Source organism: Doryrhamphus excisus, chromosome 11 (genome assembly GCF_030265055.1).
Source record: "Doryrhamphus excisus isolate RoL2022-K1 chromosome 11, RoL_Dexc_1.0, whole genome shotgun sequence".
NCBI classification, from domain to species: Eukaryota; Metazoa; Chordata; class Actinopteri; order Syngnathiformes; family Syngnathidae; genus Doryrhamphus; species Doryrhamphus excisus.
In genome coordinates this window covers 21,220,374-21,238,027 of record NC_080476.1, presented here as the reverse complement: position 1 = coordinate 21,238,027, position 17,654 = coordinate 21,220,374, and the positions used below count along the sequence as shown (strand labels likewise).

The window sequence follows — 17,654 nt, the reverse complement described above, 5'->3', positions numbered from 1 at the left end:
GGGGTCGGCAACCTTTACTATCAAAAGAGCCATTTTACCCCCTCGCTCACTAAAGAAAAATAGGCTGGAGCCGCAAAACATAATTTAAAAACAATATCTGATAAACTTTCCAAAGTTTGAATCTTTCTTTATTTTAACAAGTTTTAAGAGCAGAATACAACAAGTAGAAGTACAGTGTTTGTGTGTAATGGAAGCCAACTCAAAGCGTGATCATCTTGGTGAAACCTCAAGACCTGGCACCTTAAGAAATGTGTAGCAACGTGTTCAAATCCACAACAAATTGCGATTCTCCCAAGATTTTGATTGATTGCCAGATTTGGAGGGAATTTTGGGGTATCAAAGTAGTTCAGAAGAGAAAAAGTGGACTTGATCAAGTACTCTTGCTAGTATACGGTCTCACAGAAAGTCTGATTTTTTTTCAAAACTCATTCCAAAGATGCGTATTTTCCTCATTCTAGTGTAAAAAAAAAAATACTTGAGCATTGCGAAGGGAGCCACAACAGAGACACTGAAGAGCCACATGCGGCTCCGGAGCCGTGGGTTGCTGACCCCTGGGCTAGCCGGATGAATAAATCCAAAGGTTATCTTGTTAATTGACAGGTCAGTTTATCTTTTCCCTGTCTGGCGCCCAACCATTGTTCCTATTTGGAATCGTTTTGATACCTTTGGTAAAAGCCTACGCTACACGGTAGCCACAGGAAAAAAATATTGTTGATTTTGGGGGGAGAAAAAAAAAATTGGTGGCACTACTGAATTTAATTTAGTTGTAAATTCAATGAAATGTGACACAGTACAAGATAAGTGTCTGATTATAAATATCATTTTAATAATTATATTTTAATAATGATCATTCTACTGTCTTGTCATCACTGCTGGAATCTCTGATTGACTGATATGAGAAATGTAAGAATATTACCTTAATACCTTTATAACTATAAATTGTTAGAGGTACCCAGGCTAACATGCATAAATATAGAGGTAGGGATTATCATTATTATTATCATGAATTATTATTAATTATTACTTTACAAAAAATAGTAATAATGGACAGCAAGACATGATTGCTTCAAAAATTGGTTTGAGCACAGACCTAAAACCTTGCTTCCTAATGCCCAAGACTAGACGCACACAAACTAATAAACACGTCTAAAAACCTCAGGTAGGGTTTAACACAGGGGTGGGCAAACTTTTTGACTCGCGGGCCGCATTGATATAACAACATTTCCGGGGGGGGGGGGCAGACTATATATTTTACACGTAACAGTCCACCTGGTATTATTGTATCTGTAAAATTGTCATGCAATCTGCTATTATTATTTATTATTTTATATTTATATTTAAGTATTTTAAAAATAATAAAATATTATAATAATTACAATAAAATTAAAATAATAATAATTATATTATTATTATGTAAAATATGCAAATATAACAATATTATATATAATTAATATAATAATTAGCATTAATATAATAAATATAATAATCATAATAGTTATAATAATAATATAATCATTATTATTTAAATTGTTATTATTATTATGTGCTTGTGTCTCTTTTTTCAGGAGCACTTTGTAAACAACACACCATGTCAAACAACGAAATTGATCCAACCATCAAAAGGTTGGCTCAGGCCATGATGCCAGCTTGTATGTTGACTTTAAATGAAATACTTTGGAAAGATTGGGCGGGCCGTATTCAAACACTTGGCGGGCCGGATGTGGCCCCCGGACCGTAGTTTGCCCACCCCTGGTTTAACAAGAAGAAACTGATGTTTGGGTTGGTCACCTGTCCAGACACGGTCTCAACTTCTTGTTTTTTAATGCATAAGATTAGACACATGCAATCCAGAAAATAAGTAAATAAATAGAAATAATTAAATAAATAATAATAATTAAAAATAAAAAATCACAACATTTTTAACTACAGTGATGAAAATGGTAATATTAATGATGATTATAATGATGGTAATAATGATAAAGATTATAACAATAATGATAATAATGATAATAATAATAATAATATTACAATGAAAATAATAAGAGGGGAAACAAGACAGTGGCATGAACATGATTATATCCTGCAAAAAGGGGTAGGCATTTATAAGCTTTTGCTTCTGCCTACTCCTTTTGGGCTTGTTATCAGATAGTTGAATACAAATGTAAATAATGGAAAGTTATATTTTCATTGATGTAAGAAATACACTGTAATATTTCATATATTTGCCCAAATAAAGGAAAAAAAAGTGTAACTGTAGACGTGAATAACTTGGCTCCACGTGGTCAGATCTTCATCATACTTGGTACATGTGATCATGGCCCCGCCCCGAAGGTCCCCATAGGTCACTTCCTGATTTAGTCACAGCGCCACCTATTGGCAACAGGCTGAAGTGTTGTGATCTACATGAGGCCTTTTCTGGTCATCAGATGAACATCAAGGTCACAAGGTCACTGCCTGACAGCCTGTTGATGGACCATGATGCAGGAAAAGTGCACGTGGTGGGCGTGGTGGGCGTGGCCTGGCGGCGAATGCTCAGGCCTCACCATTGACCCTCAAAGGGTCATCATTCGCCTGCAGAAGGTCACATGTGCTTAAACTCATACGGGGGTCATAATCCAGGCCTGAGGGCCCTGGTGGGGCCCCCATTTGAAACCAGGCCAAATTGACTCACTAGCGCCACCTACAAGTTTTAAAATAATTATCCCTCGCCTCCTGTTGCACGTATCGGCGTGATTTTCGGAGGAGACATCACTCGTGATAGGACGCACCAACGCTCCAGAACCCATGTTCAAAAACCAGCGCCACCAACTGGTGGAAATGTATATCTGCCTTAACTTTCTCATGCATGGTCGGATCGTCTCAGATTTCTTTTGGGGTCAGTTCCGTCACCCTCCAGTCTGACTCTCTGTGTAAATAGACTGTATAGCGCCACCAACTGGTGGAAATGTATATCTACCGTAACTTCCTCCCACATGGTCGGATCTGCCCCAATTTTTTTCTGGTGGTTTGGGGTACCCTCTGGTCTATGACTGTGTGCGTACATACACTATAAAGCGCCACCAACTGGTGGAAATGTATATGTCTTACATTTTTTTTTGGTACGTTGGGTCAACCTCTGGTCTCTCCATAGACTGTATGGCGCCACCAACTGGTGGAAATGTATATCTGCCGTTACTTCCCTATGCATGGGCGGATCGTCTCAAACATTTTCATGGCGAGTTGGGCCGTCAAACAGGATGTGAGCACATACCCACCTTGGCACTGGTGTCGCCCTCTCATGGTTGAAAATAATAAGCGTCGTACCTCTGGTTGCACTGTTTTTATTTCCCAACCGTCTGCGCACCTCGGACTTGCGCGCGGACCCCGCTCATCACTGCTTAGTTTTAATTCCCATTTGTCACCTTGATTTTTTTGTAACAGAAGGACTTGAGACCATGTTTCCACCTGGGGACCTTTTGGGTGTGAGACAACTGTGATAACCACTACACCACAGGCTTTTAAGAGGACTGATCAAGTCCGACTGTAAATACGGATTGTGCTGAAACCTGGGATTGAACCAAGGACCTTTAGATCTTCAGTCTAACGCTCTGCCAACTGAGCTATTTCAGTTGCAAAGGTAATGTGACTTTGTCAGTCTGGGTGAAAAGTGGGGGCAGGGTGTCTGGGGCTGTGTACCTGGTCCAGTGTGTTCTCATCTTGGTCTGGAATGTCCTCATGCTGGTAACGCGTGGGGAACACGGTTTGTTGATGTTGAGGATAAGCAGTCCAGAAAACTGATGGAGTTCACTGGTTGAAGTCTCCAGCTACCATAAAAACGGTCATGGACCACCAGCCTGTTCTGAATTCCCCCTTGGCCGATTGACACCACATCAGCTCCGCAGCAGTCCTCATTAGTACAGTGGACAGTATCTCCACCTGTCACGTGGAAGACCGTGGTGCGATTCCCCGACGGGTAGTAACTGTTTTGAATGTCACGTTGAACTTTGAGCAGGGTTGCGATTGCAACAACCAATCGGGTAAAACAAACCCAGGCCGAGGCCTGTGGAAGAACCCAGCTTTCCACCCAAGATTCCTCCACTCCAGCAAGGCCGTGGCCCTTCCAACAATTCAACATCAGGTTAGCTTGCTCCTTAAGCCGGCTTTACTCAGTCAATCATTTATTATATATTATATAAGGGTGATAACTAACACTGTAATAATTGTATTTACACATCGTGTCAGATTCCAGCCAGCGGTCGATCAATGCCACACTCACAGGGCCCTGGGAAGCACGCATGAGACCTGAGCATCAGGAGCCGTGGTAGACTGCAGGAGGCAAGGCTGACAAAAGGTGGCCGACGCCCATCCCAACTTCCTGTTCCAAAAAGCAATTTCATATTTATGATCTGGTTTAGTTTAGATCTGGAAAGGAGCCGTACGAGTCCACCCTGCTCCTGATCCACTCCGCCAGCCTCTGGCCCGAGCCTTTCTCTCTGGTGAGGATGCTGGCCGCCTTCCTCAGTTTGTCCTCGTTCCTCTCCAGGTAGCGGACGCCGTGGGCCTGCACGAGGCTCAGCTTCTCCTGCCGGTTGTCGTCGATGGAGATGTCTTCGCTCACGTAGGGGTTGAAGCGGAAGTACGTGTCGGCGGGCAGGAAGCCGTCCAGCATGGCGTGGACTTCTGCAGCGGGGGGGGGGGGGGGTTATATTGCATTCATTTGAGGGCTAGAGGGCGTTATATTGTTAAAATGTCCATTTAGAAGGTGGTAAACAGGTTTTTTGGGTCTTGTTTTCTCTTATTATGTCTACTATATTGTGTAATAGGTGACTATAGGGGTGTTATTTCATTTCTTTGGGGCTTATTATCTCCTATTATGTCTACTATATTGTGTAATACGTGACTATAGGGGTGTTATTTCATTTCTTTGGGGCTTATTATCTCCTATTATGTCTACTATATTGGGTAATAGGTGACTATAGGGGTGTTATTTCATTTCTTTGGGGCTTATTATCTCCTATTATGTCTACTATATTGGGTAATAGGTGACTATAGGGGTGTTATTTCATTTCTTTGGGGCTTATTATCTCCTATTATGTCTACTATATTGAGTAATAGGGGTGTAAAGGTGACTATAGGGGTGTTATTTCATGTCTAGAGGGCTCTAATAAAGTTTAAAGTCTATTCATAGGGTGGTAAACCGTTTTGTGTTTTATTTTCTCTTATGTCTATTATATTGTGTAATAGGTATGTAAAGGTGACTATAGGGGTGTTATGTCATGTCTAGAGGGCTCTAATAATGTTAAGTCTATTTAGGAGGTGGTAAACATGTTCTTTGTGTCTTACTATGTCTACTATATCGGGTAATGGGAGTGTAAAGGTGACTATAGGGGTGCTATGTCATGTCTAGAGGGCTCTAATAATGCTAAAAGGTCTATTTAGAAGGTGGTAAACAGGTTTTGTATCTCTTAATTTCTCATGTTTACCATATTGAGGAATATGAGTGTAAAGGTGACTATAGGGGTGTTATGTCATGTCTAGAGGGCTCTAATAATGTTAAGTCTATTCAGGAGGTGGTAAACATGTTCTTTGTGTCTTACTATGTCTACTATATCGGGTAATGGGAGTGTAAAGGCGACTATAGGGGTGTTATGTCATGTCTAGAGGGCTCTAATAATGTTAAGTCTATTTAGGAGGTGGTAAACATGTTGTGTCTTACTATGTCTACTATATCGGGTAATGGGAGTGTAAAGGTGACTATAGGGGTGCTATGTCATGTCTAGAGTGCTCTAATGTTAAAGGTGCATTTAGAGTGGTAAACAGTTTTTCATGCTTTAGCCACCACAATATTCAATGTCTACAAAGTTGATTCCTAAGGAGGGACACAGGTTGTACCCCCCGTGGTAGCAGTACCTTCCGTGTCGGTGGCGCTGCTGATGACGTTGTTGATTTTCGTCTTGAGGCTGGTGTAGGTGGAGCTGTTCTTACCCGCAGCGTCCAAGCGCCCCGTACCCAGCGAGACCACACACTCCAGGGGGGTGTTTGGCCACACACACTTGCACTCGTGGATGGCCAGCGCTGTGGGGTTGTTAATGAGCAGCCCCCCGTCCTGCACACAAGATGGTTTCATGGGCATGTGAAGGTTTTGAAGGAGACATTTTAATGAGATCAATGTGGCGGCAGACTCGGTGAAATTGTTTTCTTCTGCTTCTTTCTGCCTTTGGTCACACTTCCTGTCAGCGCCACTTTGATATCGAAAAAGCACCCAGGAGTGCTTTTGCTTTGGATCCATATCCCAGGCGATGTGGGGGGCAAGGGGCTTGGGGGGGGTTAATGACTAGGCGTGAGCCTTGCGGGGCTGCAGAGATGGCAGCAGGATCAAACACACAGGGGCCAGTCCTCATTAAAGAGGCCGGGCTAGGGGGCTAGGAGTGGTGGGGCCCCTCCGAGTAGGATAACCCTAACCCAGGAGATAACCCATCAGTTCCTATCAGGATGTCCTTATCACCCGGGTGCTATTCACGTATTACTTTTGTATTTGTCTTATTGATGATTTCCCACTGTCCAGATCATTGCCAGGGTGAGCGTGGGCAATCGAACCCGGGCTCTGGTGCAAGCGCTTCACAGGGCCACGGACGTGAGGGTCTACGTCAGCAGAGCGGAGGAATGTAGCCCGCATTTGCCGCACACAATTCCTTACTCCTCACTACACCACAAGAGGGCGCAATTCAGCAACGACTAAACACCTTCACCAGCACAATTACACCATTGGGATTAATTAGTATTAAACCCTGACAGTTTTAATCAGTGGCTTCATAAACATTGTTTATTCATTTTCCATCGTCTGTTGGTTCATCTCCTGGGCAATTTCATTCTAATTTCACAGCTGCAAGCAAGAAAGCAGAGCGGCAGAAGACATGCTTGCATATTAATACCAACACATACTAATTGGGAATGTCTCATTTATTAACACTGTTATTATTAGGGGTACATGGCCATTATTTGGGGCTGCGCGGCGGACGAGTGGTTAGTGTGCCGTCTCTGTGTGGAGTTTGCATGTTCTCCTCGTGCATGTGTGGCTTTACTGCGGGTGATATGAGGGAATTATGACATCATCAAAGTGGGCCATTTTCGAACATAATTCTTGCATATAACTTAAGAGTAGTCAGGGTACAGCTTGACTTACTACCCACTGAAAATGAGTCCACACACAGCCATTCTTGCTCTCTCTGGCACTGACAAATTCTCACTAAGTCACTAAAAGGGTGGCGGCTACAGGACCGTGCCCCCATTCCGCTCCCATGGACCCCGGCCCACCATGGCAACAAGGCCCCCCCTCGTCGTTCCACGCATTGTCAAACGCCCGAAGTCATCCACGCCTGCGTCGTTTAGCAAAGGGAGGATTGAGAGTGCTTTCATGTGGAACATGCGTACCCTTCCTCCCTCCATGCCCTTGTTCTACCTCACTAGGACGTAGATAAAAAAACAAAGCTGTTGTGCTCTACTTCCATTCTCCGCTTGGGCATCTCTTTGTGAAGTTGTCATGTTCTCCTCATGCGTACGTGAGTGGGTTGACTCTGCAGTCTGCCAGAGACCTCCATGGCGACAAGGCATGGAGCGTGTGCCCAATACGGTGCACCTTGCTGGGCCACGGCAGCTGGCTCCCTCTGCCCTATACTTCTCACTTCCATATGTCCTCCTCATAGTGGTGATGTGCTAGTAGCAATGTCCTACTTCACGAGGACTCATCAACGGGTAAACTTGGTCAAATCCATATTTCTTACAGTCATTCTTATCTCCAGGTGTAGGTCCTCAAAAACAGCACTTTCCTGTCATAGAGAAGATGTTTGACTCGTGTTTTTGGAGTAGGTCCTCAAAAATAGCACACTTTCCTGTCATACAGAGGATCTGATTTGTGTTGTTGGAGTAGGTCCTCAAAAACAGCACACCTTCCTGTCATACACAGGATCTTTGATTTGTGTTTTTGGAGTAGGTCCTCAAAAAACAGCACACAAATATTAATTTCTTGAAACATCCATCCATTTTCCTCCGCTTATTCAGGTCCAGATTGCGGGGCAGCAGTCTCAGTAGCAAAGCCCAGAGTTCCCGGTCCCCGACCACCTCCTCCAGCTCCTCCGGGACAACTCCAAGGCGTTCCCAGGCCAGCTGTGAGACGTAATCCCTCCAGCGTGTCCTAGGCCTGCCCCGAGGCCTTTTCCCGGCTGGGCATGCCCGGAACACCTCACCAGGGAGGCGTCCCGGAGGCATCCGGACTAGATACCCGAGCCACCTCAACTGACTCCTCTCCAGGTGAAGAAGAAGCAGCTCTACTCTGAGCCCCTCCCGGATCCCGGAAGCTCTCTTTTCAACACGACGGTCCGGTACAGAGAACGATGCCGATCCGTCTGTCGACCACACGCTCACACCTTCCCTCACTCGTGAACAAGACCCCGAGATACTGAAACTCCTCCACCTGGGGCAGGACCTCATTCCCAACCCGGAGGGAGCACTCCACCCTTTTCCGACTGAGAACCATGGCCTCTGATTTGGAGGTACTGAGTCTCATCCCAGACGCTTCACACTCAGATGCAAACCGTCCCAGTAAACGCTGATGGTCGCAGCCCGAAGATGCCCCCGAACCGGACTCCCTCAACACCTTGGCTGCACCTAGAAATTCTGTCCATGAAAATTGTGAACAGAATGGGTGACAAAGGGCAGCCTTGGCGGAGGCCAACGTTTACCAGAAACAGGCTGGACTTACTACCGGTAATGCCAACCAGACTCCTGCCCTGTTTGTACGCCACCAATCCCGTACTCCCGGAGCACCCCCCAAAGGATGCTTTCCCAGGTCCACAAAGCACATGGGGACCGGTTGGGCAAACTCCCATGCACGCCCAAGCACCCTCGTGAGGGTGTAGAGTTGGTCCAGTGTTCCACTACCAGGACGAAAACCGCATTGGACCTCTTGTAGTAAAGGTTCGACCAATGGTCGTACGGAATAAACTTCCCCAGGGAGGCTGAGGAGTGTGATCCCCCAATAGTTGGAACACACCCTCCGGTCACCCTTCTTAAAAAGGGGGACCACTACCCTGGTCTGCCAATCCAAAGATACCGTTCCCGACTTCCATGCAATGTTGAAGAGACATGCCAGCCAAGACAGTCCCTCAACATCCAGAACATTTGATAAATGACTTCATTGAAAGTCAAACCCAACACCGGCTCAAGAAACGGGCCAAAGCAATTGGAAGGATTATTATAATTTGATGGGGCTGAAAGTAGCGCTTTAGACCGCTTCAGCACGATTGGTCTCTTCTCTCCTACCTGATGGAGGTCCCTCCCCAAGGGGAATTCCTGGAAATACCCTGGAGCCGCAGATGTGGCACGGATAGCCTGCCAGAGCCGGTGTTGGCAGCCCCCCAGGTAGTGGGAGCGTACCCCTGGCAGCAGGTTGTAGTTTCTGAACACGTAGGCCTTCAGTGGCGTGCCCCTGTTCACGACGGTGCTCACTGCTGCCACCTAGGGGCCAAGAAGATGACATCCTAGTGAGCATGCAAGGCCAATATGTAGAGCTTTATTATTGTGTACTCTGGATTCACTCACTTTGGGACATTCCGGGTTTCTAGAAGTCTCCACAAGGAGGTGTGAGCCCATTTTTTCTCTGTGACAGAAGAAGGACGTCACATTTGATACCGTTCTATGAGGACTAGGGCTGGGACGACGTGTTGACGCCATCGATGACATCGACACAAAAAAATACGTCGACACAAGAACTGCATGTCGATGCGCCTTCACTCAGAATTAGTGGTGGGCAAAACCGTTCATGTCAGTGAACAGGATCATTCCGCTTCATTCAGTAAAAAGAGCCGTTCATTTCGATCAATTGGTCGTTAGCCAGTGACCACGTCTACCACCTTCTAAATATAATGTTTACCATTAAAGCCCTCTAGATATGAAATAACACCCCTATAGTCACCTTTACAGCCCTATTAGCCAATGTAGCAGACATAAGGGAATATGTTATTTATGTCTAGAGGGCTCTAATAATGTTGAAAAGGGTATTCAAAAGGATGTCAACAAGTTTTCCATGTCTTATACGTATTTCCTTATCATGTCTACTATGATTGTGTTTATGGTTTATGTTTTCAGGGACTTATCAGGGACTTTCAGGGATTAATCGATGACAGAAATAATCGTTTAACCCAGCCCTAATGAGGACATCACGACTAATGCAGTCAAACAGGCTCAGTGGATGGCTTCAAGTTCAAATTTGATATCACCCTGCAACAAGGCTATATTCCACTAAGTTGTTAGGGGGGCCCCAAGGACCGGGGGCTGCAACCGTCACTATTATTAGATGATAGTATCAGCCTCAGGTGGACTTAACCCAGGACTAGGCTGGTAAAAACACCACCCGAACATCCTTTATATGGCAGAAGTGTTGTCATGGCACTCGCGGGGGCCGCTCTGATATCATTCACAGGCTGTACTTGGCGTGTGGGCCCCCAGTTGACTAACCCCACTGTCCACCCTCAATATTAGGAGCGGCACTGACTTGAGGATGCTCTCCCAGACTTCGCTGTCGTAGAACGCGTGGCTCCATCCCATCTTCACCGTGCCAACAATGACATTCTGCTTGAAAACATCCGAGCCCAGCTTGCGGTAAAGGTCGTCGCACTCGCTGGTCGGCATCTGGAACACGCCCAGCATGAACCCCAGGATAGCGCCTGCAATGTGGACGTGAAAAGAGAAATCTATCAGTCGCTGGTGTGCATCCCCACTGGGAGAACTGAACAAGCCTCCATAAATGGGCACATTGAGATCTGAGGGACCTGTGAGGAATAAACAACAATATTGTGTTGGTGATTAAAGACCAATCTGGCGGATAGAGTCATTGGATAAGGTGGCGTCATGGCAACACAAAGCTGAACATGGAGCACCCTCTGGTGGTCATTTTTACAGTGTCAAAACCTGCTCCTGAGGCCCTGTCCATACACGTAGGCAGGTATCTCATCAAACTAAGTTCTTTTTCCACGATTACACCACCCTTAAAACGAAAGTTTTCAAAACCTCCGTCCGAAAAGTGTGGATTTTAGGAACGTACGTTTCCCAGCGTCACTCCATGCGACAACGTATGCTGTGACGTCACACACGCGACCTGTGTTTACATCAGAAACCACAGAATCGATATTTTCTTGCGTCTTGTTTTAGAGTACTTTGTACTCTAAAACAAAGTTTAGAAGTAGTTCTGCCTTCTTGTCAGTCCACACGAAATAAATCTAGCGCCGTGTTTTATGTTTGCGGAAGTGACGAGTCACCAGATGACAGAGGATGATTCTGATTGGATAGAATTTTAGAAGCGACTGCCGCCTACAGGTTTGGAATGCTTACGACGTCACTACATGCGACAACGTATGCTGTGGCGTCACACACGCGATTACATCTGAAACCACAGAACTACATTACATAGAAAACTCAAGGGCCGAACGTTTTTGTCGCCGCGAGTCCGCCATCTTGTTAGTTTGCGACGCTTTCGACGTTTTTACTGATGGTTTCTGACGTTCTGGACGCGATAAGGCACTAAAATGCCCTACTGTGCGGCTGTAAACTACCTATTGAAGGATTTCATATATGTTTGTCTCCTATTCTTTGTGTCTCATATATGTTTGTCTCCTATTCTTTGTGTCTCATATATGTTTGTCTCCTATTCTTTGTGTCTCATATATGTTTGTCTCCTATTATTTGTGTCCATGTATGTTTGTCTCCTATTTCTTGTGTCTCACTCATATAACTATGCACTACATTTAATCAAGTACAACCAAGTAGCCTTGGGCAAATCACAGGACACATAATCGCTTTCAGGCACATACAGTTCCGGAGCTCTACTACACATCCACAATTTTGACTAACAACAGATAACGGGGGAGCATGATGTCGGCAGCCAGGGCCTGTCGATAACAGCTGGCTCCACCGCTCCACCCCGCCCGCCCTGCGTTGGTGAGAAGACGTCGGCCGAGGAAAGAAGGGGGGCAACCTATGATGCGCCAGAGATCTACCGACATTTCTTAGCATAATAAAAGCCGGGCAGGGACAGTTAGCTGTACTCATTTGTTCCGACCTGTAAGTAAAGCCTACGTCTCTGCAGGTGTTAGGGGAAGACTTATGGGCCCGGAGCTCCGTGTAATCTGACTGGTCTGAGAGTAAACCATATAACTGACAAGTTCGTTGTCATCTCTTGCCTCCAACACGACACCCACAGGAATCACTGACCTAAGAACAGGTGGTCAAATTCCAACACTATATATGCCTATACGCTGCGCACGCTGAGCTGCCAAGTTGTGCTACACAAGATGGCGGCGTGTGAGCTTTCTACGTCTTTCTATTTCTATTATATTTAACAATATGGATGACCACAGACTGTGATGGTTGTACCTATTTTTCCTGCGCTTTTTGCTTGCTTGTATTTGAAAGCTCACTTATTGCTTCACTTTAAATAGTAGAAAAACACTTTGAAGTCGGTAGTCTTCGCTTAAATAACAATTTCACGTCCGGGGCTTCCTCCTAGTAGCAGGCTCGCTTTGGCAAGATTCACAATCGACATTTTCTTGAGTCTGGTTGACTTTTTTACTCTTAAAACAAAGTTTAGAAGTAATTCTGCCTCCTTGTCAGTCCACACGAACAAATCTGGCGCCGTGTTTTATGTTTGCGGAAGTGACGAGTCACCAGATGATTGAGGATGATTCTGATTGGATAGAATTTTAGGACCTACTGCCGCCTACAGGTTTGCAATGCTTACGACTGTGGTTCCCGATGCAGTTATAGCTTTACGTGTGGAGGTTGTGTGGACATCATTTTTTTTCCTGAACGGAGAGGGAAAATATGCGGTTCATGTGTGGACAAGGCGTCATCATGAGCAGTCCAAACACGGGGAAGATGTAAAAAGTAGCCGTGCCAGAACATACATGTAGACACAACACCGTGGGACAGGACCACAGCTCACCTGTGCTGACACCACAAATATAATCAAAGAGTTTGTAAATGGGCTTGCCGCTCAGGGTTTCCAATTTGTGCAACGTCTGAAGGGCAAGAAGTCCCCTGAAAATACAAGAAAAGTCACAAGTTATACGCATGTATTAATATAGATATGATGTGCTATACATATCACTATATTGACAGTTACTATCTTACCCATTATGTCACTGTATGGTCATATCACCTCGTACTTCGGTACATGACAAAAATAAAATAAAAAATAAATAATCTACCCATTTAAATTGGCAATTCATTTCTAATGGGAACTTTTTCACAGAAAATATAACATTACACTAAATGTGGGAATATTTTGAAAAACCTGAATAAGTAGCACACCCGTCCTAAGTGAGCTGAACATTTTGATGTTGGTTTTGTTTGAATTGGTGAAGAAATGGAGGAGCAGTTAGCGACCAAAAAAATAGATGAAAGTGGCCGACTACCATAACAGCAATTCAGCATTCACACAATAACAGTCATTGTCAGACTATAAGGCTGTTCTTTCATATGTGGAGGGCTCTAATGTGTCAAAAATCACATTTAAAAGGCCAGAAAGAGGGCCACACTTTGGAGACCACTGAGATTAATAACGTCTTAGAGAATTTGGGTTCAATATCCTGGTGTCCCATCTCCTGAAAGGAGGTGTTAGGATGCTGAATTTTTACCGTAAACCTCCTCCATCTATGGACAGGATGCGTATGCCTCGGCCTTTAACTGGCTTATGGTAGCCCACCAAAGCAAGCGCTTCTCTCACTGCTTCCCTCAGCCCGGGGTCACTTGCTTGTTGGAGACGCAGCAGGCAGGGGATTACTTTCTCCTGAGGAACACAGGAACACGTTCAGTATGCTGTTTCCTTGTCAAACTGGAAAAACACATGGATTGAGTAAGAACCTCAAACGATGCACAACGATGAGCCAATTCAAGAAACAATACAAGCAGTTGATGTTTGCTAAATCCAAGGATGAAGAGTCTTGAACCAGTCATGATGTGCTATATATATCACTATATTGACACGCACTATGGTACACATTATGGCATTGGATGCGAATATCACCCAGTACTTCCGTTATATTTCGGTGATATTGTGTGTAGTGTAACTATTGGTCATTTTTGGGGCTATTTATAAACACATTCTCATTATGTTTATGTTTCAATGAAATGGTATATTATAAATGTAAATATAACAATATAACAATAAGGTTATGTCATTACATGGTCATATCACCTCGTACTTTGGTACGTGACAAAAAAAATAAAATAAAAAAAACTAAATTAAACTTAACTAAACTAAAACAAAACAAAAAAACTTAAACTATGAACTATAGTTTAAATTTATATAGTTTATATATAACTTAAAACTATATTATGAAAGCAGGAAGTGAACAAATGTAAGAGTTAGGGATTGTAAAAGTACCAGATGGAGGGGTAGGATTTAATAAGCTTTGCTTCTTCCTACTCCTTTTGGACGTGTGGAACCGGGAACTGATTATGGGATGCACTCAATTGGAATCTGATGCATGTTCAAATGAAATCAAACCATTACCATTACATGCAAGTAGAAAAAAGTAGGGTTGCGAGTAGATCACTCACCTTGACAGCAACGCCACAAGTCTCAGGAAACTCCAGGAGATGGTAGCTGAGGTCCTCCACTCTGCTGACGTAGACCCTCACGTCCGTGGCCCTGTGAAGCGCTTGCACCAGAGCCCGGGTTCGATTGTCCACGCTCACCCTGGCAATGATCTGGACAGTGGGAAATCATCAATAAGACAAATACAAAAGTAATACGTGAATAGCACCCGGGTGATAAGGACATCCTGATAGGAACTGATATGAACTTGACTGGCCTGACCAGATAGAACACCTTTGGGATGAATTGGAGTGTAGACAAAGTGGTCAAAAATTCCTATAAACACTCTTCAACCTTGTGGACAGCCTTCCATGAAGAGTTGAAGCCATAATAGCTGCAAAAGGTGGACCGACATCATATTGAACCCTATGGGTTAGGAATGGGCATCCCATAATCAGTTCCCAGTTCCACATGTCCAAAAGGAGTAGGAAGAAGCAAAGCTTATTAAATCCTACCCCTCCATCTGGTACTTTTACAATCACTAACTCTTACATTTGTTCACTTCCTGCTTTCATAATATAATTTAAGTTAATTTTTTTAATGAAAAAAATATTTTTTTTTATTTAAAAAAATGTTTTTTAATTTTTTTGTCCCGTACGGAAGTACTGGGTGATATGAGCATCCAATGCCATAATGTGTACCATAGTGCGTGTCAATATAGTGATATATATAGCACATCATGACTGGTTCAAGACTCTTCATCCTTGGATTTAGCAAACATCAACTGCTTGTATTGTTTCTTGAATTGGCTCATCGTTGTGCATTGTTTGATTTCCTTACTCAATCCATTCCATAGTTTGATTCCACATACTGAAATGCTATGGCTAGCATAACGTAGTCCTAGCATAGAAGTGTTTCAAATGTACTTCTTCCCTGAGATCATATTTCTCCTCTCTTGTAGAGAAGTATTGGATGACAGTTTTAGCTAATTGCTTATTTTTAGCCTCATGCATTATTTGAGCTGTTTGAAGATGAACTATATCAGCAAGTTGAAGTATTTGTGATATTAGAAATAATTTTTTATATTTGCCCTAATAATTATTGCGCACCTCTGTATAAAGCAGTATTTCTATACAGCACATGTTCTGTTTTATTCCCACATTTTTGCTGACCTACCTTTTCCCTTTGGAGCAGAAGTTTCTTGGCCTTCTCCTCTGCCGCCTTGAGCTCTTTGCTGACGCCGACCTCCACCTGCTTCACTGCCGCTTCATCCTCAAGCTTGTTGGCTTCATCTGTGGCACTTTTGGACTCCCCTGTCCTGAACCTTGGCACCAAGGGGGCAATGTAGCTGCCCACAAAAGCTTGCACGGTGGGAGAGGAGTATGACAGGTAGTGGCCCAAGCCTTTCTTGGGGGATGCGGGAGCAGCAGGAGGATGAGGAGGTGATTTATTACGTAAGAGGTCATTTAATTCTTGATGCGGGGATGCAGCGGATTCATCGACATGGTCCCGAGTTTTTGTACTGAAGTAGGAATTAATATGATGGGCTAAGTAGTTGTAGGTTTCATCCAGGTTGACTGAATAGTTGCCGGGGTGGAAAAGTGCTTTCTCATTGGATGACTGTCTCGGCTCCTCTGCTCTGACAGCAGGAGCGACATGCCTCAGGCTTTGCTCTTTCACTTCTGTGCCGTTTCGAGGCTGTGAAGAGGACGATGCCAGACTAGAAGGTGGGCTAGCCACATGCTTGGGAGTAGCAGAAACAGCAGTGGGTGTTTTTTCCACACTTGGCCCAGCATTGTGGGGTTTGAGTCTGGCGATCTTGGAGAGCAGGTCGTTTTGCGTCACAACTCGAGAAACTGTGTCCAGCGTGTTCCTCACCCGTGACATGTGTTGGCTGAGGCCTGCAGACCAACGCGACGCTGAAGTGTTCAAAAACAAGCCGCTGGTGTGGAGCCCGGGTTTCTGTCTAAGTTGGTAAGCCTTGCATAGCCGTGCCTTTCTAGCTCGGAAGATGTGTTTCTGGTTGAGGGAGACGGTCTTGCCGCAATGAGGATGTTGCACGATGATTGAGCGGTGGAAGGTACCTGAGAAGATAAATGGGGAGCATTCTGATTTGCATGAATGAAACGTTCTGTTTAGTTTAACCCAGGTACACCATTTGTGACTCATCCTTTAAGGTGTCAGAGTCCTTTCCATCCAAGGAAACTATAGGCCTACACTCCTTTCCATGAAGCTGGAGATGATCAACAGCTAATGGAAAGTGGGAAAACAGATGAAAACTAATCACAAGTGATGACAATGACAAGATGAAAATGGTGGCATTCTGCAGCCAGCTAACGGGCTAGCTACCCCACACAGGCTAAACGAAACAACATGAAACCATACCGCAGCTTCAAAACCGTCCCGTCAAGATGAGAAGAAAGCTTTTAAATCATCTTCTCGACCCGCCATTCGAGGATACAACTTAGTAAATGATGGCAACGTGGAACAACGCGCAGAGCTCAAGTTGGTTTCCATATATCGCCCATACTGCCAATGACGTACGGCGAAGGAGAAAAACAACAATCACGTGACACGAACTGACTGCATTCTATTGGTTGTTTGTCATTTGACCCCTAAAATGGGACGTGTTGATTGGGTGAAAACACGGAAACAATAAGAAGCTACTTCAGTATTTAGGTCAAAGCGAATATATTTACAGTATGAAAGCACCAACAAATACAAATAACATACGAAACAAAATGGCAGCATTGAACGGGAAAATGCATGACAAATACATGATTGTGTGTAAATATGCTTACATTTGAATGATGAAGTACAAAAACACTATAAAAAGATGTGCAAAAATAGGAGAAAAAAACGACGCAAGGAATCTTTAGGAGTTGTTTTTTTTAATGAAACAAATCCGGGACTAGAATTAAGACAAGATAAAAAAAGATTACATTATTGAAATATGGCTGGATTAAATCAAATGTGTAATGCTTGATCAAATTGACTCATTCATTCTCTATATTGTAAAATTGTATATGTTTATATTATGAGAGATGTACATATTTTATGACAAATATGATGATGGATGATGTTA

At 44.0% G+C, this 17,654-nt stretch overlaps 1 protein-coding gene across 3 annotated transcripts; it reads right to left on the bottom strand.

Moving 5' to 3' along the window:
* Positions 1–141: 141 nt before the first annotated feature.
* Positions 142–17,124, bottom strand: LOC131137911 (calcium-independent phospholipase A2-gamma-like). 3 transcript variants are annotated; one of them, XM_058086328.1, is made up of 10 exons: positions 16,955–17,124; positions 15,746–16,653; positions 14,593–14,742; positions 13,668–13,819; positions 12,974–13,068; positions 10,529–10,700; positions 9,577–9,634; positions 9,298–9,492; positions 5,890–6,085; positions 142–4,659 (listed from the first exon to the last, which is right to left on the bottom strand). In XM_058086328.1, exons 2-10 carry the CDS (start codon positions 16,454–16,456, stop codon positions 4,391–4,393), a joined length of 1,998 nt encoding a protein of 665 aa, XP_057942311.1. In that variant the 5' UTR covers positions 16,457–16,653; positions 16,955–17,124; the 3' UTR covers positions 142–4,390. The 3 variants fall into 3 exon arrangements, with proteins under 3 accessions (XP_057942311.1, XP_057942309.1, XP_057942310.1); XM_058086326.1 differs by having other exon boundaries at positions 144–4,659; positions 15,746–16,819; XM_058086327.1 differs by having other exon boundaries at positions 144–4,659; positions 13,022–13,068; positions 15,746–16,819.
* Positions 17,125–17,654: the final 530 nt, after the last annotated feature.

Bases quoted from the DNA above. Each gene is read 5' to 3' on its own strand.
- LOC131137911 (XM_058086326.1), bottom strand. From the start codon at position 16,738: ATGAGTCACAAATGGTGTACCTGGGTTAAACTAAACAGAACGTTTCAT. The intron at 13,820-14,592 runs GTGAGTGATCTA...TGTGTTCCTCAG, and splicing joins CTTGTGGCGTTGCTGTCAAG to GAGAAAGTAATCCCCTGCCT. The intron at 10,701-12,973 runs GTGAGCTGTGGT...TCCACATTGCAG, and splicing joins TATTTGTGGTGTCAGCACAG to GCGCTATCCTGGGGTTCATG.